This window comes from Anopheles arabiensis, chromosome 2, assembly GCF_016920715.1.
Source record: "Anopheles arabiensis isolate DONGOLA chromosome 2, AaraD3, whole genome shotgun sequence".
NCBI classification, from domain to species: Eukaryota; Metazoa; Arthropoda; class Insecta; order Diptera; family Culicidae; genus Anopheles; species Anopheles arabiensis.
The window spans coordinates 83,431,743-83,457,039 of NC_053517.1; the positions used below are offsets into that span (position 1 = coordinate 83,431,743).

Genomic DNA, 25,297 nt, shown 5'->3' on the forward strand with positions numbered 1-25,297 from the left:
TGTGGTGTACTCTTCGAACCGAACGTTCCGGGTGTGTGGTAAGGAGATTTTATTTGTTCTGTTGTCCTTCATGCAGCGAAGGAGCAGGAGAAGGTGACAAATAATTGTTTATAGCAATTGCACATTTTGCGACACGTTTTTGCTTGCTGCTTACGAAACACGATGCAGTTTGGGGGGATGTTGTTGTCCCGTTGCGTTTGTGGTCGGGTGGTTTTGTTCACCCCCTCCGAAACGCCCCATCATCATTGCAACAGGAAAGGAGGGGAGATAGACAATCAGATGAATGGTTGGCTGCAGCGGTACAGGATTAGGTAGGAATGCTTCATTTGTGTCTCGATCCGGGACCGCCTCGCATGCTGCACTCGGCACATGCAAATGCGCACACACGTGTGTGCCCCCAGCAGAGCATCATGTGTTTCGGTTTTCCGACATATTCCAATCGGAATCATTGTCGTCAGCAGGTCGTTTGAGTTGTGCGTTGGATGTAATGGGGAAGCGGCAGATGGATTGGAAAAAGAAAAGAACGCAAAATGAAGATAGTTCAATTAGTGCCCATTGCTGAATAATTGGCCTCACTGGCACGTTCACTTGTGAGTGGGCGGGTGGGTGTATGTGGGTGGGGTTTTGCATTCGAATTGGGCCGCTTTTTTGCATACCTTCCCATGTTGGCGTTTATGTAGTGGAATGCGACGACCAGCAGGAAGAGAAACACCCCGAGAACGTTGCAGAACACGGCCAGCTGCACATCGGAAATCATGTTGGCTCGGTGGTGGGTTGGTGTGTCTGTGAGAAGGAAAGAGATGCGGGATTAGATCAGGATCGGTACAAATCAGTCATCGATGGATGGCAGTGCGCTTTAACCGCAACAGCATTTCATTACACAGGCTGCCCGTAATGTGCCGAATTATATGTTGCGATGCGGCACGGCTTGTTGCAAATAGGCGATTGAGATATTTACGCAATGTGGACCCACTTTTGTGCCTTTACCCACAATAAGCTGCAATGGTTTAGAGCTAATCAGTGGCTGATTGCACTAATACGTTTTTCGAGCTGCTACCATTTCGTGGGAATGAGTTCGGAATGTATCATGCGACGGTGTGATGGTTCAAGTGGAAATAACGTACATTAAGCATTGATGAATTCTTTGTCTGCGTTCTTCGTATCGGTGCGGTGCTTTTCATCCGATTAACCTAACCCATTGCCAGTTCATTCGAAATATAGCAATTAATTATCCAGAAAGGAATGTTAGGTTGAATCTGTAGAGAGTAGCTGTGTAAAGGTTGCTGGTTGGAACAAGACTATATTTCTAGAATCTTACATTAATAATCATAGCCTACTATTTTACTCAAGGCTTGCTCTTCAACACTCCTCCTCAAGCCTCAGAGATACCCATTAACTCGCGACTAATCTCGAATTTAGTCCGTTGCAATGGTTTAGTAAGTCCATCTGCAATCTGGTCCTCCGTGCTAACATATTCTAGAGTGACAATCCCACGGCTGAGAGCATCTTTGATGAAATGGTGACGAATATCAATGTGTTTCGTTCGTGGATGATACCCACCATTCTTCGCGATCGCAATGCAGCTTTGATTGTCACAACGAATTTCAATCACTTCATCCGCATTCGCCAGTTTCGCAGAAAGTCCGCGCCACCATGAGGCTTCCTGTACCGCCGCCGATACAGACATGTATTCAGCCTCACACGTAGATAAGGCTACCGTCGGTTGCTTCTTGCACATCCATGAAATTGCTCCTCCTTGCGCCATAAAGATGTTGCCAGTGGTGGATTTTCGTTCATCTGGATCAGATCCCCAATCAGCATCACAGTAACCGATAATTTTCGAATCTACATTTTTTTTGTAAACCAATTTAAAATTAGAAGTCCCTCGAAGATAGCGCATAACATGCTTCACTCCGTTCCAGTGTTTTTGTCCTGGATTTTTGTTGAATCGACTCAGCATGTTCACCGCGTACAGAATGTCTGGTCGAGTACTTTGTGCCAAATACATCAAACACCCAACGGCTTCTTGATACGGCACATCTTTCATCGCAGCAGTTTCATTGTTACTCTTCGGACTTTCTTCCTTGGTCAGCTTCTCACTGTTGTTCATTGGAACTGCCACTGGTTTACATTTATCCATATTGAACCTCTTTAAAATAGATTCTATGTAGATTTCTTGATCCAACTTGATGGTTTCTTTTGTCCGTTGAATCCTTATACCTAGGCAGTGCTGTGCTGCTCCTAAATCCTTCATACGGAAACAACTACAAAGATGTTTCTTCAGCTGCTTTTTCCATGCCACATCGTTGCTAAAAATCATCATGTCGTCAACGTATATAGCAACGATAATGATCTTACCTCCTTCGCTACCTACATACACGCAAGGATCGTACTGAGTTGGTATCAGGCCGAACCGTTGTAATGCTGCATCCAGTTTGTTGTTCCAAACTCGGCTCGCCTGCTTCAAACCATAAATAGCTTTGTTAAGTTTACATACCAACGTTTTCCGCTGTCCATCAACGAAGCAAGGTGGTTGCTCCATGTAAATATCTTCATCAAGATCTCCTTGCAGAAATGCTGTTACTGCATCCATTTGATCTATCATCAGATCATGCTTGATAGCCAGGGCAAAAAGGTATCGCAGCGAACAATACCGTACCACGGGAGCGTACGTTTCATCATAATCTTCCCCCTTTCGCTGTGAGAATCCTTTGACGACCAAACGAGCCTTGTATCGAGTTAAATTTCCAGATGAATCGCATTTAGTCCGATACACCCATTTGCATTTTATGGCTTGTCTTCCTTTCGGGAGCGAAGTTAGCGTCCAGGTTTTGTTCTCCATCAGAGCGTTATACTCCTCCTGCATGGCAGTCCCCCATTCTTTGCTATCATCCCTAGCGAGTGCTTCTTGGTGTGAAACAGGATCAGCATATGTTCCACTGTACATACCAGACGCAACTGCTACAAAGCCATCGACATCGCTTCCGGAAAACCCAAGAAAATCACTCGAATCGTCTTCAGATTGTACCATCGTTTCTGTACTAGTGTTGTTTTCGTCATCTGTCGTACTTTCATCGAGTTCACCATCCGTTTCTGCATCATTTTCTTCCAACGTGCTGTCTGATCCAGCATCGGGTGCAAAATTGGGAACCGGGATTTGCACAGGTTGGATTGAAGTTGTTTCCTCGATGTCCAGTCTAACGAATGTTCTTCTTGGCTCTTGCATTGCTGTAACTGTCACGTTCGATGAACAACCTTCATCTAAAAAAATTACTTCGCGGCTAATGATCGTTTGCTTCTTTTTATGGTCGTACAGACGATATCCTTTCGTTTCTTCATCAAAGCCAGTCAGAACGCACTCATGAGATTTCGGATCCCATTTACGTCGCTTCTCCTTCGGAATCATTACCATCGCTTTCGTTCCAAACACACGCAGATGTGAAAGATCAGGTTTTCTTCCATTCCACGCTTCTTCAGGAGTTAAATTGTGTCCACGTGTAGGAGAACGATTAATAAGATAAACTGCTGTTGAAACCGCCTCCGCCCAAAAACCTTTGGTCATGTTTCCTTCGAACAGTAAACACCGCGCCATTTCCACAATAGTTCTGTTGGCACGTTCCGCCAGTCCATTTTGCTGTGGTGTGTATCCGTTCGAAGTTTCATGGCGGATGCCCTCTTTCTGCAAGAACGATGTTAGGGATTTGTTCATATATTCCTTACCGTTATCTGTACGTAGTGTTTTAAGCTTCCTTCCGCTTTGACGCTCCGCCATCGCGTGGAATCTCTTGAAGGCTTCGAAAACTTCTACTTCAGATTTCGTCTTAAGGAAATAAACGAATATACGCCTCGTCTTGTCATCGATGAACGTGATGTAATATCGATGTCCACCAAGCGAGTGCGTTTCCATCGGTCCATTAATGTCCGAATGAACCAAATCCAAGACATTTTCAGCTCGAGAACCTTTCTTCGGAAACGGTAACTTCGAATGTTTGCCTAACGGGCAAACTCTGCAATCCGCACCGTCCATATTTTTCAATGTGATGCCAGTTGCCAAACCACCAGCAAGTTTCTTGAGATTCACAGCACCCAGATGCCCCATCCGTTTATGCCACAATTCGAAACTTTCTGCTGTGTTACACGACAGAGCCTCCTGCATGTTGTTCGCTACCTGTTCCACCTTGAACTGATTATTGTTGTGAATACCAGTAAGCACCAACTTGCCGCTAGGGTTATATACTTTGCAACCTTTGGTGTTGAATTGAACAGTATATCCCTTTTCTACCATCCTGCTAACCGAAAGTAAATTCGATGTTAAACCTGGAATCAGCTTTACATCGCTGATCGTTACAATCTCTTCCATGCATTTCGGTTGTATTATAGCAGTTCCACGAGCGACAATGTCCAGAGTTCCTCCGTTAGCAGCAACTACTTTACCTGTTGAGTTTTGCAGGTTGCTCAATAAATCCTTGTTGCTAGTCATGTGCGCATACGCTGCCGAATCCAAAATCCACTCGTTAGCTTCACTGTTTCCAAATGTCGATAGCACCGTACACAACGTTGTTCCTCCTTTTCGATCATCCTTGCAGAATTTCGCAATATGACCATACCGGCCACATTTCCTACATTGCGGACCTTTCGACGAAGAAGGCTTCTGTTTTGGCTTGAAAACTTCACGACGTTTGTTAGTGGCTAACGCTTGAACATTTTCGTTACGTAGCAACGGCCTCTCTTGAAGAAGTTTTGTCTTCACATAGTCGCCTGTGATTGCAACACCAGAATTCTCCATAGCCAAAATCATCGGTCGATACTCTTCCGGTAAACCAGCCAAAAGAATCATTCCTACCCACAAGTCGGGCAATTTGAAACCAATGGCATTTAGTTGGTTTGCCGTGGATATTACCTGATTCACGTATGAATTCATTGAGCCACATGTATCCAAATCAGACTTAATCAGCTTGTGAAGCAAGCCGATTTGCCTAGAAAGCCCTTTACAGGGTTTCCCACGATTTATTGGTTGGTTCCCATCAATTTTTGGTGGGTTCCCATATTTTTTTGGTGCGTTCCCACGATTTTTTGGTCGTTTCCCAGAATTTGTTGGTCCAATTGTATTGATATCCAATTGGAAAATACCAATAAAATATGGGAACGAACCAAAAATCTATAGGATACGACCAAAAAATCGTGGGAACGCACCAATAAATCATGGGAACTGACCAATAAATCGTGGGAAACCCTGTATCCTCAAACGCCATTTCCAATTTGTCCCAAGCAGATCGAGCCGATTCCGCGTCTTCAATATGGACATAAATTGTTGGGTCGAGTAAAAGGATGAGCTTCAATCTGGCTTGCAAATCTTTTTTTTCGTCCACCGTTTCGAAAGTTCCATCCTCTTTTTTCACAGGTTTTACTACTTCCCAAAGTCCTTCGAGTTGTAGAAACGTTTTAGCAGCAAACTTCCAGGATGTCCAATTTTCCCGACCGAGCAGACGTTCAATGGAGGGAATACTTGTCGAACCGACGAAACTTGACGAGGAATTGCTTGAGCTAGGAAGCGCCATTTTCACTAAACTTTCTAGATTCAAGTCTTCGATATTCTGGATCTTTAATCAATTTTCGAGTCTGGGCCCATAACCTGTAGAGAGTAGCTGTGTAAAGGTTGCTGGTTGGAACAAGACTATATTTCTAGAATCTTACATTAATAATCATAGCCTACTATTTTACTCAAGGCTTGCTCTTCAACAGAATCAATCTTAACTGCCGTGTAAATAAATGTGAATGTAGTAGAGTATGCATTGAACTGTGTAGTGTAAATTTTGCACGGCATTGGAATATTTATTCTTTACACCATGTACGCCGACGACCGGCAAGAAGGTACACGTCACAGCATATTCATCCCATGGCATAGAAAGATTCCTTGTTATTACGCTTGTTATTGCATTCGCCCCAAAGTTTTCCACCAACAGGGCACTCCACCCATGTAAAACGAACCAAGTTAAAGTAGGAAAACCACTTACGTGCGTTGAAAAATGGTCCAAAAATGCTTTACAAAAGCAAGACACGGCAGGGCAAAACACTGTTGAGAAAATTTATAAACAATCTCCGCTTTTTTTTTGGTGACAACTGGAACTTGGAAACGTCATCGCTCTTTTGCACGTACTTTGACGATTCGCTTTGGCGCTGGCAGTCGCGTCAAGAATGGCGGGTACACATAACGAACGCGTGGATGACAAACGAACTATTTGATTTTCATAAAATAATGTGTAAAACTCTAATGCTTTTATTGAGTAAATTTGGCGCTAAGTAATATAAAACGTACCTTTTGAAGTGTTTTTTATCAATTAATGGTTACATTTTCTTATAAAGTCGCTTTAAATCAAGAAAATATTCACAGCCGTTGTGAGCTTCGAACGCGCATAGTTTGAATACAAACGAAGAAGACTGCACGAAATAAAATTTACGATTAAACTTTATTAAAACCCATCGCTTTTGTAAAATTTTTAGCCAAATTAATGCAACAAACTGTCACACGCTGTATCAACGACCATTACCCCGCTGTGCACACCACACAAAAAAAAAACATTGAAAACAAAACGGCGCAGCACGAAAGAAGCACGGACGGGAAAACGTCAAACATTTTCTCACCAAATATCGATTGGCTCGCGAACGGCAAAAGAGAAATTTCCGAACACACATACACACTTTTACCCCGGGTCGAGAAGAAAGTGTGGCCATCCGCATTCGCTCCGAAACGGGTCGGACCAGGGCTAAAGAAGGATCATTTTTCGCGATTTTGTGAACATCCGGCAAGTGCGTATGTACTTTGGTGCTTTTGTGCTAAACTCTTTATCCCGAAAGGTGGAATGTGCATTTACTGCGACGAACAAAAGGTGCGCGACCGAGATATAAAGGCGCTCCCGTAGTGGAACGATAATAGGCCTGTGCTGTGATTCCCTAGAAAAAAAAGTCTCCTCAAAAGGCAGCAAAACCACCAAAGTGTGTTTTGGTGGTCACCCGTGGAAATCGAAAGCACGGGAATGCAGTGCGAATGAAAATCGGATATTTTTCCCGTGTCAACTGTGGAAACATCTGCGAATTGCGGTGTGTATTGCAGGTAAAAATGTTCGCTGCTGCACTACATTGCACAGTGCTGTGGCAGTGCAGTGGTGTGCAGGAGGAGAAAATGATTGGGAGAGTGTGAAGAAGCAACGAGGAGTAGGAGGAGGATGGCAAACAGCTAGAAAATGAAACCAACTGCCTGCGGATTCGTGGAATCAATGGTCCGAAGAACGGAACGGGGTGATGATCGGCCTGTTTCCCTTTTTTTTTGGTGGCACATTGTGCTCTGTCTATGCGCCTGTGTTGTTCACCGGACAACGCTCCACAACCAAAACTGAACCATTGGATGGGGTAACACGAAGGACAAGGTTTCGGGTGTAACAAAAACTGGATTGCATCACCGCAACCAACCCTGGAGAACGGCATCCAGCCGCAGGAGGAGCATGGGGAGGAGGTCAGCATATTGTGATTGAATCGATCGTATTTTGGTGCGACTGTGCGACTCCATCCCGCTTTCGGTTACAAGCTTTCAAAACTCGGAGACGTTAATATGATTTATGCAAATTAGCGATGCATTCCGGATAAATCACCGTCGTCGCCAGTTGCTCTTGAAAACCTTGTCTCCTCCTTGTCCCTCTCTCACACACGTGTTGTGCGCGGCCATCAAATCCCGCTTCAGCCCGTGGGCGGTTTTCGAGAACCTTTGATCACAACAACAACAACAATAACAACCACAAAATCGAAAATGGGAAGGAAACGATCGGCGAGATCGAAACAAGCCGTGGTGGAACGATGAATAATTAATTTTTTGCGTTGCCCCCCGTCCAACAACGGTCCGGTACTGGTGTTGGGATCCAAGTGTGCGGTGGAAAGGGAAATACTCGTGTCCCCTTCCAACAAATGGCCGGTATGGTGGCAAATGCACATACTTCGATGCAAAACGGAAATCGCGGCAAAACACACGATGGCACTCGCGCGCGCACGCCGCTTCTTTAAGTCAAGGCCAACCTGCCGACAGTCGCTTACGGCTTGCTGGCTAAGCCTGCGTTTATTGTTTTGTACATTAGGATTAGTAGAGAGATAGAGCTAGAAGGGTGAGCACACGGTACACGGGGAAGCGCCGGGAAGCGTTTGTTGGTGGACAACAGTTATCGCATTTTGATTTGGACTAAATCTTTTAGTAGCTTGTCAAGAGGGAAGCTACAGCTTGCGCGATTAACAGCTCAACGTGGGGCTTCTTAGCGAAGGTTAATAGGTGTGCCAATTTATGCACATCATTTCACAGCTTTGTGTTGAAACACGGCTCACGGCTTTTGGGTTGAACAAAAGGATGAGTCGTGCGCGCCCGATAAAGCAATAATATGGCTATCGAATATCCTCCCGGGTTCCCTTCATTAGCCTCACCGACAGGGAGAAAGAGCGAGAGGCAGAGAGAGGGAGTCATAAAACTATCTTCGTGAAGGACCGGCGTGAAGGTTCGTCGGTCTGATTGCGGCGCACACCATACGTTATCGATTTGCAAGCACCATCCCGTCGTCGTCGTCGTCGTCGCTCTTCCGTAACGGATGGCCATCATTAATGCACAAATCGTTTCACACTTCTTCTTTTTTCGGGGGAACATCGTCGTCTGCTTCCCCTTCCCTGGCCAGGCATCATACCTGGCGTTGCAGGGCTGTGCGAACCAGAGTGTCGGCTGCGTGGGCATTCTTTTTTTACCATAAATAGTCGTCACGTCCCCGCGCGACCACGATGATGATGATGTCAGCTAGTGTGGCTGGGGCAGCGTGAGCGCACGAAGAGCGAAAACCCGTCCACATCCTCCCGTCGGAAGATGATGATGATGGCCACGCGCATACCACTGCCATGCGTGCGTGTGTGTGTGGCTCGATGGCTTTGTGTAGCTTATTTGTTGCTGCTTATGTGTGACCCCGAGTCATCATCAGTTCGTGCTGTTAGCACTGTTGGCCGCGGGTCCTGCAGGTCGCGGGTGTGGTGTCGAGCAAACATGCCAAAACGGTTATTTCAGGTGTGCGTGTGCACGGCCGAAAACGGCCATCGTTGGTGTGTCATGCAAGGGGGAGTAGGTAGGGGTAGATTAACGCGCGTTACACCGAATCACCGCATGAAACAAGGGGGCGAGATGGGAGAGATGGGGGAGAAGATCGTTACCATGATTTTCTAATGTTTGCATACGTGTTTCGTGTTAGGTAGAGCAGATCTTTGCATCGCTTTGCCTCGCGATTCGATGAGCGAGACCGTGCTTACTGCTTACTGTACTGATTTTGTACTTTTATTCACATTGCTTTCAGGTGGAAATATCAGGTTCTTCATCTTTGGGTAATGTTTCATTAAATGGAGTCTGGTGTGTCCCATCACCAAAATGACTCTAGGGTAACTGAAAGAACGAGGCGCTTGAAATTAGAGTTGGGTTAAATTAACAAAAAAGTGGAACTGGGTCCGAACGGTTCCATCAAATTTTGGAACTAGTTCCGAAGGGTTGGTTCAATAACTCCCGCCGCAACCATCCGGAAACGTTCCAAAAATGTTTGGAGCGTTGATGAAACCTCTTAGTATATTGGCAACAAAAGGCCTTTTACAGGGTTTTCCAGGGATTCTCTTAGTTATGGGACACTTCCTTGACTCTTTCAGATGTGAAGTAAACTTCATATGTTGGAAATTGGACTCTATGGCACCCTTTTTGGACAGGCTCCTTGGAAATTCCAATTGGATGTGTCCAACAAGGGTGCTATAGAGTCCAATTCCTATTACATTAAGTTCATTTCATGTAGGAAAGAGTCTATATAGTGTCCCACAGCTACGAGAACTCCTGGAAAACCCTGTATACTGCCCGTTTTACGGTGTTCATGTGTTTCAATGTATTTTCAATGCTAACTGTGACTTATTGTTGTATCCATAGTAGGTATATGAGCTCGGTACATTCAGAAATTGACCCTATAACTGTAATGTTATTAAAGTCGTAGGCACATTCACTAGTATCGATCCATTACAATTCCGGACGATTCCGATGACTCCAGACGATTCCGACGATTCAGAACGATTACGGACGATTCCGTACGATTCCGACGATTCAGAACGATTACGGACAACTTCGGACGATTCTGGAAGATTTTGGACGATTCTGGACGATTCCAGACGATTCCGACGATTCCATTTCACTGAAGTCGGAATCGGAATAAATCTTGCCAACACCGGAGCAGAACTTTGGGTGCGATCCGGAGAACCCATGTCTACTTGAAATTTGTAGGATTGATCTAAAGAAAAGTATGGATTAGAAGATTGTTGTCCTTGATAACCGCTAGCTTCCTATTCGGCCTTACACTTGGCATTCTGTTTGCGAAAGAATGGAAGCGGTTCTTGCAACTGTTCAGTATTCGCATTAAATTCTCTTTCCCCACATCGCCAGCGTACTTCAAAACAACGCTCCTAACGGCTTACTTACACCCAAACCAAAAACTTTATGATTGAAAAGTACAATCACGATCTCGCCAACGCTTTCCCCCCCTCTGCCTCCTTTTTGGCCAGGTTCCAGCGAAACAGTCGATTAATATTCACGCGACGCTTCTGCCCTAGAATGTACTCTAATCTCTATTAGCCGGACGCGAACAACAATAGTGCCCGATTTGGTGGCCGGCCCGCGACAAAAACCAGCACACGCGCTCCCTTATTATTATTTTCGGTCGAATTTCAATGTATCAAACCAATTCATTTATCGTACTCTCCCCCCCCCCCCCCCCTTACACTCCACCATTTATGGTAATGGAAACGGTAGTCCGCTTACTTTTTGGAACCATTCCATACGGACGACGGGGGACGGACGCATATGAAGCATGACACACAGGCGCACACTTTAGCCCCCCCCAAAAAGAAACACCGCACATTGCAACATAGGTTAAGTGTTTTACCGAAGAAGACGAACGACAACGACACGACATTGCTGGGGCCCCACGGTGTGAAGTATGCCCCCGGGTTTGTGCCCTTAGCACGCGTGTTTTAACGCGCCATGCCCCTTCTCTTTGGCTACTTTGACCGACCAAAAACAACGCACAGACACACACACACACACACCCTTATGACTTCTGTCCTGCCATCCATCAAATCACCGAACCTAGCGAACGGCAACGATGACGACGTCTTGAAAGCAAAGTAACCGTAGGCGATGAAGCTGATCAGAGTCAGTCCCAGTCAGCGGAGTCGCAGGGTAACATCAGTTTTGGGCCATCAACAACCATTTTTGTTGTTTTGCTCTCCGAAGAAGAACGGAGAAGAAGTGCCGTGTTGTGACTGGTGCTTAATTGCTCGTCTTTGCAGCTGATCGGCGTGTGTCGGAGAAGATAGGACGGAAAAGATCTCGCGGCAGAAGACCGTTTCTGAGGTGAATTTGGTGTTAGAATTGGGCGGGTTTTTTTTGGCGGTGCGAGTTCCTAATGTCCCATGTTGTGCACCGTTCGTAAATGGCACTATCATAAACGAACGCTCTTGAAACGGGCAGACAGAGGATCATCATCAATTCGCCTCTTTGTCGAATGGCCTGTGTGGGACCGTTAGACAGCGACGAGACAGTCTTCCCGGACCGGTGGACAGTCTAAGATCGCAACCCCATTAACACGTGTGTGTGTGTGGTTTTAATTGCGAGCGTAATTAGCTGATTGGCAAATTGTGACCTCAACCCCCTCGCGTTTGTGATGATCGTTCTTTTTGTTTTGGGGTGGTCCGACAGTCCGACAATATCGCCACGGAGGGCACACGCTTGCTTTGATGATCATTTTCTAATAGCTTTTGTCATGCCCCGCAAGACAAGAACACCAGCCGGGAATGGATGGTGAATTGTGCGCCGCGGGATGGCATTGTGTACTTTGTGTGTGAATGTGTGTGCGTGTGTGCCCGAGTATCGGTGTAGGTGACGTCCGCGATGGGGCGGCCAACATGTGTGATCAATAAATGGTGAACGCGAATGGCAAATTAATTCCAATAATCTTAGTCATCGGTCGAATATTGCGCGTTTGCAGGCATCTGTGTAGAGCGAGTAGAGGAGGTCGCAGTGTAGTGTGTTGTGTGAGGCTTTTCAATTTTGCAGCAATATTGCTAAAAGTGAGTTGGACGAATATTATCATTTTACCGTCTATTTGTAATCACAAACGTTTCAAAATAACAGAAAAAAACGCTACCAGTAATCGCTGCTCGTTTCCCAAGACGTGAACACTTCGTTGCGCTGTGCTCAACCCGGTGCCTGGTGCGCTTCTTATCAAGCGTGATTATCTTGGCGTGAAGCGCATCGAAACGTGCGGACGAAAGATTTCCGTGCAAATATATGTATGTATTGCGACAGGTGGTGGAGGTCAACCATGTAAAACGAATATACTAGTGATGGGTTAAGTTTGGTAAAAATCCGGAGTCGAATCCGTTCCGATTCCAATAATTTTGGAATCGAATCCGGAAGGTAGGTCCGCCCAGCATTATGCGGAGTCGTTCGGAATCATCTGGAATCGTTCGGAGTCGTCCGGAGTCGTTGTGAGTCGCCCGGAGTCGGAGTCGTTGGGAGTCGTCCGGAGTCGTTCGGAGTCGTTGGGAGTCGTCCGGAATCGGTTGGAGTCCTCAAGAGTTGGTTAAAGTCGTTGGGAGTCGGAGTCATCCGGATTCATTCGGAGTCGACCGGAGTCGGAGTCATCCGGAGAAGTTCGGAGTCTTCGGAGTCGACCGGAGTCGGTTGGAGTCGAAGGCATCCGGAGTCGGACGGAGTCGGCTTTCGAAACAAAAGGCCTGTATACGAAGTGCACGCTCAAAGTGAAAGACAAAAACACAACTCCGATTCTGATCGACTCCGATCGACTCTGGGCGACTACAAAAGACTTCGACTCCGGATGACTCCGACGACTCCGGCTGGACTGAACTAACAATACCCGGAGTCGGATCGAAGTCGTGGGTGCGCTCCAAAGAGCACATCACTAGAACATATACACATGGACACACATATACACATGTTATAGAGATACTGCACGATTCCGGAGGAATTTTGGAAGAGCCGCGCGGTTAGCCGTATAAAAATGTACGCAATAAAGATTGCACAGTTTTGTTTCTAGGCCAATCGATTGCGCTGGAAAAGAAGAATTGTGCGGCCATAAAGCTTCACCCACTTCCCCTTTCTCTTTTTCTCAGGTTGTCATGTATGTGTCGTCTGTTTGCAATCGTCTTCTAACCATTACTTCCTTGTTTTGTAGGTCGACAAACGTTTGGAGGTAGTGGAGGGCGCCCATCTAGTTAGACATGGTGCTAATTGTGTGTGTGTGTGTTTTCTCTCCCCTTTCTGTAGATAATTTAACGGTTCAACACGCCCTCCTCAATATCATGTCGCACCCCGCAAATGCAACGATCGAACGACCATCGTGTCCTTGGCAACGACAGCACTCTTGAATTGACGGAGAACGTTTACGAGGGGAGTGTGTTCGGCTAGCTTCACATCGGGCTCGCCTTAAGGCCTTTGACACACCCGCCTCCAAAAGCCACGACACGATGGAATCCCAACGAATACTGTCCTCCCCGTCGAACGGTGATGACACGGAAACCGATTCGATCAGCTGTTACGTGGTCGATGCCGCCGAACTGCCGCCCGCCGACAGCACAGGCTGTGCCACCGCTGGCATCGTGAACGTACAGTACCGGCTCGAGGCCGGCTCGGACAGCCATTTGCGCAAGGGGCTGAACCGCATCTCGAGCGATTCGGCGTCCACGTACGAGCTGGTGGACGCCGGCAGCCCGCAGTCACCGGCCGCATCCGACACGAGCGACGGCCACGGCATGGACGGTGACGATGACGACGATGGGGAAGAGGAGGACGAGGAGGAGGAGGAGGAGGACGAGATGTGGAGCAATATTGTGCGTATAAATAATGCGACGGTCGCGACGGTGGCCGAACTGGCGGCTGCGAACGAGGTGGAGGAAGGCGAAACGCTGGTGAATGAAATCGAGTACGAAGTGCAGGAGGCCAGTGGGGCGGGTGCGCTCGACCGCGAAGCGCCCGACGGTGGTGCCGCCGCCGAGCTGTTGCAGCGCAAACGGTTCGATCTCGCCCGCTCCTCCACCAAGGAGGAGAAGCAGCGGCACAACGAGGAAATAGTGATCATGAAATCGAACTCGCTCTCCGACACGACCATGCTGGCCGATGGAGGCAATTCCCCGTGGGAACCGGGTGACGTGGAGGACGGTACCGGGCCGGATGGAGCCGAACCGGTTGAGGAGCTGCTGGAGGAGGACGATCGAAAGCAGGGCGGAGTGCTGGCCCAACCGGCACCGTCTTTCGGTGGTCCCTCCAAACCGTGCTTCATCGATGCGTCTTCACTGTTTGACGACGATGAGGTGGTGTATCCGTCGTTTCAAGAGATCGCTCCTCCCGCCCCACTACCCAACTGCCGGTCCGTGCGGAGCGAGGCGGAGGGTGCCGAAAGCGCGGGCAGCATCCAGCTCGCGACGATCCTATGCGACGATGAGAAGCTACGAGCGACGGCGGCGGCAGAAAAGATAACCATCAAGCCGGTCGAGGTGAAGGACCAGTTTGCGGCTGGACCGTCGAACGATTATCTAGCGTGCAAGCTGAAGCTTGCCGAACCGGCGAACCAACGCGAGCTGCTGCCGGAAGTGCCGTCCACCAACGGCAACGGCGAGAACGACCGCGACGAGGTGCTGGCACGCCAGGAAGCGGAACGCAAGCAGGGCACCTTTCTCTTCCAGCACTCGATCCAGCAGTACTCGGGCCACCTGCTCGACGCGAGCCTGCAGTTTGCGCCGGAAGAAACGTACAGCGACCTGTCGCTGCCGAGCGTGTACTCGTCGAGCAGCGAGCCGAACTACGGCGAGTACAGCTCGCTCACGATCAGCGACAGTCAGCGCTACTCGCTCGGGGGTTGTAGCAGCGTGGTCGGAGCGGGCGACGAGCGGGCGAGCGGACGGCTGGACAGCTTGCGCGGTGGCACGAGCACGAGCGGGTACAACTCCAGCTCGGCCGACTACAACAGCCGCACGCAGGCAACGAGCGACGTGGAGTCGGCTTCGCACCACTACCCTCCCAGCACCCCGTTCAACTCGATCGTGCACGTGACGTCGGCTGCGTCCGTACCGTCGGCGCTGGCCGCGAACCGGGCGGTGCAGGAGCTGAGCGAAGACACCGGCAACGAGACGAGCCGGGCCAGCTCGGTCGACCGGGAATCGCACTCGACGCCGATCCGCATCCCGAAGCGGCTGCAGAAGCACGACGAATCGGCCCCGATCGTGTCGGGCGGCGCATCGATCGAGGACTTTACGCCGCGCCAGTGCGAAAGCCCTTCGGTGCGGCGCCGCACCGACACCTGCCCGATAGTGTCCGGCGGGAGCATCAGCTTTGACGAGCCGGAGGAGCGGACCGCGGCTCGGCAGCTCAGCAAGAGCGGTTCGGGCAAATCGTGGGTCGTCGATCTGAAGAACTGTCCCGATGATGCGAAAACGGCGGCGGCGGCAGCCCTCGAAGCTTCCTCCGCGATGCACTCGGGCCTCGAACAGTCGGGCCAGCGGAGCCTCGGCTTTTTCGTCGATTTGGGCAGCCTGAAGACGCCGGAGGAGGAGAAATCGATCACGGTGGTAAACAGCCGGCCGCGCACGGCCCGCACCGAGCTGATGAAGAAATCGACCGGCTTCTACATCGATCTGTCGGACGACGGGAGCGAAAGTGCTCGCAGCGCCACACCCAAGCTGAGCGGTGGACGGATGGAAACGCCACCACCTTCCGCCTCGGCCCTGACCGGATCGTCCCGGGGCGAATCGGAGGAGAAGCAGACGGCGGCGGCACCCGATCGCAAGAACATGTTTTCGATGTTTATCGACTTTGGCAACGACAATGGTGGCGGGAACAGCAGCGCCAGCATGAACGGAAAGCCAACCATGCCACGAAAACTGTCGATGCCGCAACCGCTGCTGGCCAATGGGAAGGAATCGGTACGTCCCAGCAGTCTTGGTCCAGCGGTGGGCGATGAAAGCAGCAACAGCAAGCCTTACTACATGTTTGTCGGGCCGGCCGATGGGCCACCGTCAGTGATGCGTCGCGCGCATGCCAATACGACGGCAAACGGAGGCGCCAGTGGTTCGTCCGCCGCTAGAAACGAATCCAAACGTCACTCCTGGAACACGACCGTCGGTGAGAGTGCTGCGGGAGGTTTCCACGAGCGTCGGATCGCCAGCGGCAGCGCCTACCAGCGTTCCACGAGCGTGACGAGCGATCGGGGCATCATGAACATACTGGACAAAATACCGCTGCTCTCCAAAACGTCCAGCATGTCGATCGATTCGTCCGTGTCGCCGTTCGAGGACTTTACCTGCTCCAAGTCGGAGCTGAGCACCTGCTCGAACCACTCGGTATCGTCCAATTCGGCCCACTCGAGCAACGAGTCAAAGGTATCGCCCAAGGACGGTACGCACGAGGGCCGACCGTTGGAAGTACCGGCGGACGGTGGGGCGATGGTGTCGTCGGCCCGCAAAAAGCGCAAGGATGCCAAAATTAACGAAACGTTCGACAAGAGCAGCCAGGGTTCGATCACGGACGGCATACTGTCGTCGAACGAGGACGGCTCCCCGACGTCCACCACCACCGACACGGACGACGTCACGTTCCAGAACAATCCGGCCGAGGAGGAGGCACTGCTCGCAGGCCTGCAGCAACCGGCGCTGGGGAAAGAATCTTCCCAACCGCTCGGGGAACCGATTAAACTGTCCGCGATCACTAGCAGCAACAGCAGCAGCACCACCACAACCACCAAGCAGATGGAAACGATCGTCGAGACGGTCGAGTGTTCGCCGCGTCATACCGCGCGCAGCAAACCGCAGCACACGATGGAAACGCTGCACGCCACAATCGAGAAGCAGAAGCAGCTGCTCGAAACCGTCTCCGAGAATGTGGAATCGCACGCGTCCACCACGACGTCTTCCTTCGTTAAGCTGTCGGACATGGATAAGCCACCGACCGCGGTGAGCCAGCTCACCACGACCACAAAGTTTGAGCTGCATTCGAGCGGTGGTGGTGGTGGTGGTGGTAGTGGGGGCAGTGGCAGCGGCAGCAACATGTCAAACTCGGCCGGTTCCAGTCGAGTTGCGCGGCTGTTCGAGTGTCAGAAGTACAACACGATCGGGTCGGCGATCGGCGCCAGCAGCCAAGCGATGAGACAGCACCAGCAGCAGCAGCAGAAGGCATCCAACTACTATCACTCGAACGGTGGGGCAACGTCGATGGAGCGACACTCGTGGAATATGTCTCGCTCGACTGGCAACAACTTTGTGAGCCTCATCTCCTCGTCGGTGGAAAACTCCCGTTCGCTCAGCCGGCTGTTTCCGCACCTGTCGAAAGGTAAGCGAGGGCGAACTAGTGAACCGGCACCAGAGGGGTTGTGGTGGTGTGCTCAAAAGACGAGAGTGCACACGATGGTGCGGTTGCGGGCGTTAAATCATTATCGTCGTCGGTGAGTTTAATGCTACGTTTGTGCCTTTTTGTTTTTTGCTTGTTCTGCAGCATTTAGCAGCAGTCTTCCGTCGGACGTGGGTATGAACGGGCGCAACGGTCAGGATGGCAGCGAGATGATGCAGTCGGACTTTTCCTGCACCTCCAGCATCACCTCGAGCCGATCCGGTATCGGTAAGTGAACGATCGGCGTTACGCCTGACTGACTGGCGATGGAAAGGTAATATTTTCACATTCTCATCTTTGCTCGCAATCCCGGCAGAATCGATCGACGAATCCATCTCGAGCCGGCAGCCGCGCCGCCTCGGTGAGGATCTGCTGAAGATGTTCCTTCAGGAGATTGCCACCGACGTGACGATCGAGGTCGAGGCGCGGAAGATGCGGGCGCACAAGTGCATACTGCGATCGCGTTGCCAGTACTTTGCGGCAATTCTCGCTGGGAGTTGGGTGCAGAATGCGGGCAACGTGATCGCCCTGCCCGGCTACTCGTACGCGGCAGTGCACTTTGCGCTCTGCCACATCTACTCCGGTGCCTCCCATCCGCCGGAGGGCATCAGCCTGATGGAGCTGGCCGCACTGTCCGATCTGCTCGGGCTCGAGGGACTGAAGGAGGTGACGGCGTACGCGCTGAAAACGAACTACTGTCACAACTTCCACAAGGTAAGCACGCAGCATTTGGGCAGTGCCAGCAGAGCGCGCAGAACGGATAGGAACGAAAAACCAGTAAAGTGTAAGGTGTCTCCGTAGCAATGCAGCAAAATGACATGAGCATCAAGAGATGTTCACCAACGAAAACAATGAACATATCCGTGGTAGCTTGATGCTCATTGCTGATACTCAATTAAAGTGCGTCATGACATGGCGAACACGACATGCGAATAATTGTGTCCAACGCGATACTCTGACTGACAAGGCAGTAAGCTCATGCCGTCGCAATCATAATCATGACTTTTTCAGGCTGCGAACAGTGCTGCCAAACGCTTCTGTTTCAGTCACCAACACTAATGACTGAACCAGTTGGTGAAGCAATCACATGCTTGGTGACATTTTGTTTAGCACCCAACTTTTGGTCACTCACTTGGTCACGACATTTTCTGTCGGTGATAATCACGACATTCTTGGAATATATTTGGCGTGTGGTCTCAGCTACAAAATGATCATACTTTCGCGCTCTGTCTGCTTTGTTCGTCTGTCGGGTCATGAAGAAATCATGCTCATTTTGTTTCTTGGAACAACTCGCAATCACCGCATATCTCCCATGGCTATCGTGATGATCACCGACTGAAAATGTCGCGACCAAGTGACTGACCAAGAGTTGGTTGCACACAATGTCACCAAGCATGTGATTGGTCGCAATAACTGATTGATTCTCGTCTCTGATCACCGCAGTAGAGCTCGTCTTCAGTGACTATGTCAGTGACATTTTGCAGAACTGATCTTTTTTGGCACAACAACCGTGGCTGTTCAAGGCCTGTCTGTACCACTAATGGGCTTGGCTCTCAATGACTTATTGATTACACTTAGCAATATAGAGTCAGTCCTACGTATGATGGGCATGTTGTTCAATCGTACAAGTTGACGACTGTACCACCAGACCGGCCCAACTGATCACAGTAAAAAAAAAGTCATCGCAAAGTGAATGACCAAGCGATGGTCGCAAAAATGTCACGGAGCATGTATTGGTCACAACAATCGTTTTGAGTATCACCTCTGATTATCACGATTGAATACGTGACGCTGACATGGATTTTGCTTCAGTCAGATTTTATGACATTGACAATGACATTCTGCAGCACTGCTCCGTAGGCACACGTTGCTTTCAAAATTGTTTGTGGAAACTTTATGTACTTTCTTTTCTGTGTTTTTCCCGTAGCCTTGCGTCGGCTGTATGGACGGTGTGCTGCAGGTGCTCCCGGTGACGCTAAACCACGGTCTGGACGATCTGTACCGCAAGTGTCTGAAGTGGGTCTGCCGGCACTACGTGAAGCTCTGGTCGCAGAAGCAGTTCGCGCAGCTGCCGCTCGACGTCGTGCACCGCTGCCGGCAGCAGATAGTCGCGCATCTCAGCTCGGAAAGTGTACTTACCACGATACTGGACAGCGAGCAGCTGCTCACCCTGCTACACCCGTACAAGTGGTCGGTGGAGGTAGAAAACGTGGTGCGCGACATACTCGAGACGGCGTACGACTACATTGCGGACCACTTTGCGTCGCTGCTTGCGAGCGACGCGTTCCTGTCGCTCGGCCAAAACTATCGCTGGGCGATACCGCACCTGGAGCCGGTCCTGCTGCCCGCGGCCAACAATCTCAGCCCCGATCAGGCCTGCAAAAGCTACCCGCGGGCAACGAGGCTGCAGAAGCTGCTGCAGGCTAAAGTGCTAACCATGACGACGACCACCTCGTCGACGCCCATGTCGTCGAGCGACAACACGAACGTGGTGAACGTGTACGACAAGCAAGCGAAAGCGGCCGACGGTGCCGGCCGGAAGGACTACAACCTGCAGGAGGAGGAGATGGACTGGTGCGACGAGTTTGTGGGCATGGTGAATGCCATCCTGTCGGCGGTGGAACAGTGCCTGATACGGCAGTGCGCCCGGGCCATGCGAGTCAGCTCCTGGCAGCGGATGGATGTGGAGCTGCGTAACAAGATCCAGAAGTTGGCTTGCCTGATGGAGACGGCGGACGAGCGCAAATCGCGCTCGCGCTATTCATACTCGTCGCAGACGTCCTCCTCGTCGTCGGTGCACTCGCGCACGAACGATATGCGCCAGGTGCGGCTCGCCATACAGGCGCACAACAAGCGTGCGCTGGAGAACGGTCAGTCGCAGCACCACCACAGCCAGAGCAACCGCACGCAGCAAACGCAAACGATCAATACGCACCAGAACGAGCTGAACGCGGCGCTGCTGAGTTCGCACAAGCTGGCGAAACATTACGCTACGCACGAGGCCGCAATGGCCGTGCCGCCGGTCGTAGAGCGCGAACGTACGAAGCAGCAGCAGCAGCCGAACCATGCGACGGAAAATGGGCGCATTTCGAAAACTGCCTCCAAGAGTCACGTCCCCGAGCCGGGCAAGAAGTCGTCCATTGCGCACACCACCAGCAACGGTCGTCAGGCAGCGAACGGCATTCGCATGGGCGTGCTTTCCAAAGCGTCCAGTGGTGGCGGCGCCCCGCTACCACTAGCCTCACACAAACGTTCGCAATCGGAAGATCATGCGAATCTAAAACCGAGCACCGGCAGCATCAAACCGGAACCGATGCAGAATTTGCGCACCAAGCTGAGCAACGTTAAGCCGCGGTATCTCGAACCAAAGAAGCCGAAAAATGCGGCCAATCTGCACGCGCAGAACAACATTTCGTCGAGCGGCAGCTCCACCCGGACCTCCAGCCCGGCGATGGGCCACCGCAAGGGTACGGCAAAGCTGCAACACCCGAACCATCACCCCGGCCACGAGTCGAACCTGTCGCTGGACAGCCTGTCCTCGCCGGCCAAGCTGAAGGGTGCGAATGCGGCCAACGCAAAGCTAGCGCCCCGTGCGACCATGGGCGAGATGGACGTATCGATCGACTCGCTGGCAGAGTCGATGAAATCGCACTCGCTCAAAACCAGCAACACGCTGTCGCACGAATCGCTTATCTATCAGGAGTACTTCAAGCCGAAGGTGATCAACTCGATCGATCACCAGCAGCAGCAGCAACAGCAGCCGCCACCGGCCAAGAATGGGTTCGTAAAGGACAAGGATCATCATCGCGAGAAGCGCCCGGGCAGTGGAAAATCGGTGGGCGGTGGTGGTGGACTGACCGCGCGCCCACTACCAGGCGGCATTAAAGCGAACCACTCGTCCTCCTCCATCCCGTCGGCGGTGAGCGTGCGCACGAACGGCATCAATCGTACCGCTTCGTCGGCCAGCGTCGGCTCGAACGGCGGCAGTGGCGGGCTGGTGAAGCGCAGCTTCCTGTCGCAACGGTCGCGCGAAATTTTGGCCCGCCGCACCCACGAGCCAAAGTCAAACTCGACCAACTCGAGCAACAAATCGGCCGCCTCCTCGCCCAGCCTGCTGCTGACGCGCGACAAGTCTACGGGCAGCGACATCACCAAGTCGGGCTCGTCCGCCTCCCTGACCACCCCGAACGCGGGCGGACGGAAGGTGTTCAACACGACGCTACATCTGCGCCGCACGGCCAAACTGCCGGACGGAACGGCACCGGCTACGGGCGCTAGCAACAACCGCGCTTCTACCGGCAGCCAGGAGCGCAAGACGGAAAAACACACCGCAAAGGGAGGAGCTTCACAGCGCACCAGGGCAGCAGCAGGATCGCACGGTGTCGCGGATAGTCGAGCCTCGCTGAAGGGAGGAGCCGCGCTGGAGAATAACTGTGCGCCCGCAGTAGGTGATAATGGACTGGTGCACGCACCGATGATAGTGGAACGGGTCGAGTCGAAGCTGGAGCGCTCGAACACGTTTTCGATCGATGCTTCCGACAATCCGCTGATACTGCAAATGATGGAGTAAACGGAAGCACTGATCGAGTGGATGGAAATTACGTATGAGGAAAAGAGGTAGGAAATGATGGTATGTATTGTATGTGCGAGTGTCTAGTGCCTGCCTGGGTGCTACACTTGCGCGTCGAAAGGTAGGTAAGCAGCAACACGGGAGGTATCTTCTCAGAGATAAGAGGTACGTGTGCGCGCAGTTAAGACAACACATCTGCGCCAAAACACGGGGTGATCTTAAAATCCAAACTAATTTAATTCGCAAAACTCCAGCTAACTTCATCACAAATGTCTAGTCACGTATTTATATGCATATACATAGAGAGGAAACAGAGAGAGAGAAACAGAGAGAGAGGGATACTAATATGCTGGGCGTATGGGCAGCGATGTGGTGCATCTTTTCTGTACTCTTAATTAATACGTTAGAAACGATATATATACACACACACATATACTTATCTGTTGCAAGATATACTTATACATGTAATGCGTAGATATTCGGCCAAACCCCCGGCTGCAAAAGAAGCATAAGGCACACGAGTATGATTTAGCCAGTGTTAGGAAGGCCATTCGCGAACAAAACCATTAACCCCATTTCAAAGTCATTACTATTGACGAATATCGCCACATTTGGGGTAATAGGGACGCCCACGATAAGCACACGACGATGCTGATGATGATGGTCTACACAGCCACAGACACACGGGGAACAACGATCTTTTGCGTGAGGTTGCGCTAATTGCGTGCGGTAATAATTATAATAATAATAATCACTTATTCGGTTTGTTACATTTGCAAAAGAAGAATTTATATAGTTTAATCCTGTCCCGCGTGTCCAGATGATGACCCCAAATACGCCAGCCAATGGCACAATTTACACTACTCCATCATGTTTCCATTTACATCCGGACCGAAGACAAAAAAGCACTGGCGAGAGGGAGAGGAAATGGTAACGGAAATGAAAAGTTCAATGTATGTGTGTATGAATCGAACTCCTATAGTTTACAATGTGCACGCTATCTCTCTCTCCATACGGGTGTGTTTGTTCATTTTGGAATGTTTCGATGACCAATATATGAAGCCATAGTTTTATTCGGTTAACAAATATGCATTCAGGCTATAGTTTACAGCAGAAAAGGGAGCTTCAATGGTGAAATTGGGTGCTTAAAGTGCTACTGAAAGGCATGAAAAACTATGATGAAAATGGCAGTTAGAAAAGGCTCTAATGAACTGAACCAACGTTTGGTTCGCATAGAGCAGGTGGTGTAGTTCCATGTCACGCGCTTCAAGTGGTAGTAACGAGCTTTTTTTGTAATGTGTTTTTTCCGCTACTTGATTCAGAAACAATGTGATAACTCGATCTTTAAGAAGATCATCCCTTTTTTGGTTGCTATTATTTGATAATTTACAAGACAAAAGTATGTGTTTTTTATTGCTTTAAATAACCCGACTCTGCTTTTGCATCTTATTAAGCTTCATGAGTAATTTAAAACATGTTTCTATTATTTTTTTTTTTGCAAAAGGAATGGTGATACTTGCTAGCTTTTAGAACATTAATTCCACTTCTTCAATATTGCTGCCAATTTGCTGTGTTTAATGTGCTAAAGTATGCGTTTGGTTTGCTACAATTAATCTCACGAAATGAACGAAATGAGCGAAACGGTGGTACGGTTAAACCATTTAGTTTTGCAATGTTGATGCTAGGCTTGATTTGATGATGCTCTGTTCGATTCTATCCCGTGAAAACTCTGCCGTCCCAAGACTACCAATGATAATTTTAGTGCATATTACTATTTTACCCATAAACACATCGCTAGTTTGCTTTAGTTACTACTTATGCTGCGATAACTTCCTCGCTCTATTGGCAGCTTATGGGGCGACATCCATATATTACGTAACGCTGGTATCGCTGTCAATTAAAAGATTCTGCTAATTACGTACTAGTTCTGGGAACTGCTGCGAAAACTCACTTATTTTCGTTTGAATTTACATTTAAATGGTAGTCGTTAACAATTATTTAAATCAAATCATCTCTATTTTCCTATCATAAATGCACTGATGTTTAGATTAGATCAGTTTAGATGTGTCTCTTAGACCTTCCATGCGATAGCGTTACATAATCAATGGATGCCTTCTTCTGCATATATTTTATTCTTCTAATTTGAAACATCAAGATTCAGGCTACGATTAGGTATGTCAAGAGCTACATTTTTGACCACCAACCATTCTGGCAATTTGTTTTGGTAATGTAATAAAATACTTTGCTAAGTTTTCTGCACTGATCTTGCGATCGTCAAAGTTCGATTAATGGCGTTGTTGAGCAAAGTGATTGATTTGTTTGTCTAGTTTTACGATCGGCTTAAAATGTTTGTTTTTTTTTCTAATATGTTTCGGAAACTTACAACATTCCCTCCAAACTTTACATCATTACATCGGTTTATTCGTATAAGTTTGAGTTTTAGTACTTAAAAATGTTGCCGCTGTGCTACGGTGACGAGTGATTTGTTTTATATTTATATTAATTCTGCATACCCTTGGCTTTGCGTGCAAAACAAAACTAATGTAGCAAGCAGTAGAACACCGAAAAGGATCTGCGCGCTCCTTAATAGAAAACAATGTAACAACTAACTAAGAACAATAATAACTCACGCCAGATAGCAAAAGCGAGTGCAAGTGCTGCAGAACTACTTAAGCAAGCCTAGTCATGTGTACAAAGTTTTCTCTTCAAATGCTTGCAAAAACAAACAGAAAACAGCTACCAAAATTAAAAGCACATCTTTCGTACGCTGCGTATGATAATATTATAGATACCAGAGATCAGTGCACTAGGTGATAGCGGAAAGGAATAGACAGCACGAACTCTATAACAAAATATAAGTAACACATCCTGTATTTAGCTGCGCGTTTGAGTGTGAGTATGTGTGCGTGTGTGTTGGCTATACCAAAACTATTGGTTTGCAGTGGAGATCAGTTTGAAATGATATGTGGAAGAGAAGTTGTAAAAGAGAAACAAACCAATGCTCTTCTAAATGGTTGGACAAATAGACGGGAAGGAGAAAGGCTTCTTGATGCATGGATTTGTTGTGTAAAATGTAAGTGCAGTCCATCTGATTCGATCACGTGAATTGGATCGCGAAGAATCAAACACTAGAAGCGGCCGAGAAAGGTGAACTTAAAACAATAAACGTTCTACAGCAGCTTTTGGAAACTAGCAACTGAAAATAACATCCGACCATCGGCGCAATTATTAGT

General features: G+C 49.4%; 2 protein-coding genes across 6 annotated transcripts; one reads left to right on the forward strand and one right to left on the reverse strand.

The window, feature by feature from the left end:
• Nucleotides 1-6,141, reverse strand: LOC120896617 (dolichyl-diphosphooligosaccharide--protein glycosyltransferase subunit 4). Its single transcript, XM_040300875.1, has 3 exons — nt 6,015-6,141; nt 657-783; nt 1-356 (listed from the first exon to the last, which is right to left on the reverse strand). Exons 2-3 carry the CDS (start codon nt 755-757, stop codon nt 323-325), a joined length of 135 nt encoding a protein of 44 aa, XP_040156809.1. The 5' UTR covers nt 758-783; nt 6,015-6,141; the 3' UTR covers nt 1-322.
• Nucleotides 6,142-6,597: 456 nt separating this feature from the next.
• On the forward strand, nt 6,598-25,267 carry LOC120898754. Of its 5 annotated transcripts, none has more exons than XM_040305031.1 (5): nt 6,598-7,111; nt 13,385-17,437; nt 17,600-17,722; nt 17,811-18,208; nt 19,422-25,267. In XM_040305031.1, exons 2-5 carry the CDS (start codon nt 13,585-13,587, stop codon nt 22,062-22,064), a joined length of 7,017 nt encoding a protein of 2,338 aa, XP_040160965.1. In that variant the 5' UTR covers nt 6,598-7,111; nt 13,385-13,584; the 3' UTR covers nt 22,065-25,267. The 5 variants fall into 5 exon arrangements, with proteins under 5 accessions (XP_040160965.1, XP_040160966.1, XP_040160969.1 ...); XM_040305032.1 differs by having other exon boundaries at nt 6,598-7,098; XM_040305035.1 differs by lacking the exon at nt 6,598-7,111 and adding an exon at nt 11,034-11,449.
• Nucleotides 25,268-25,297: the final 30 nt, after the last annotated feature.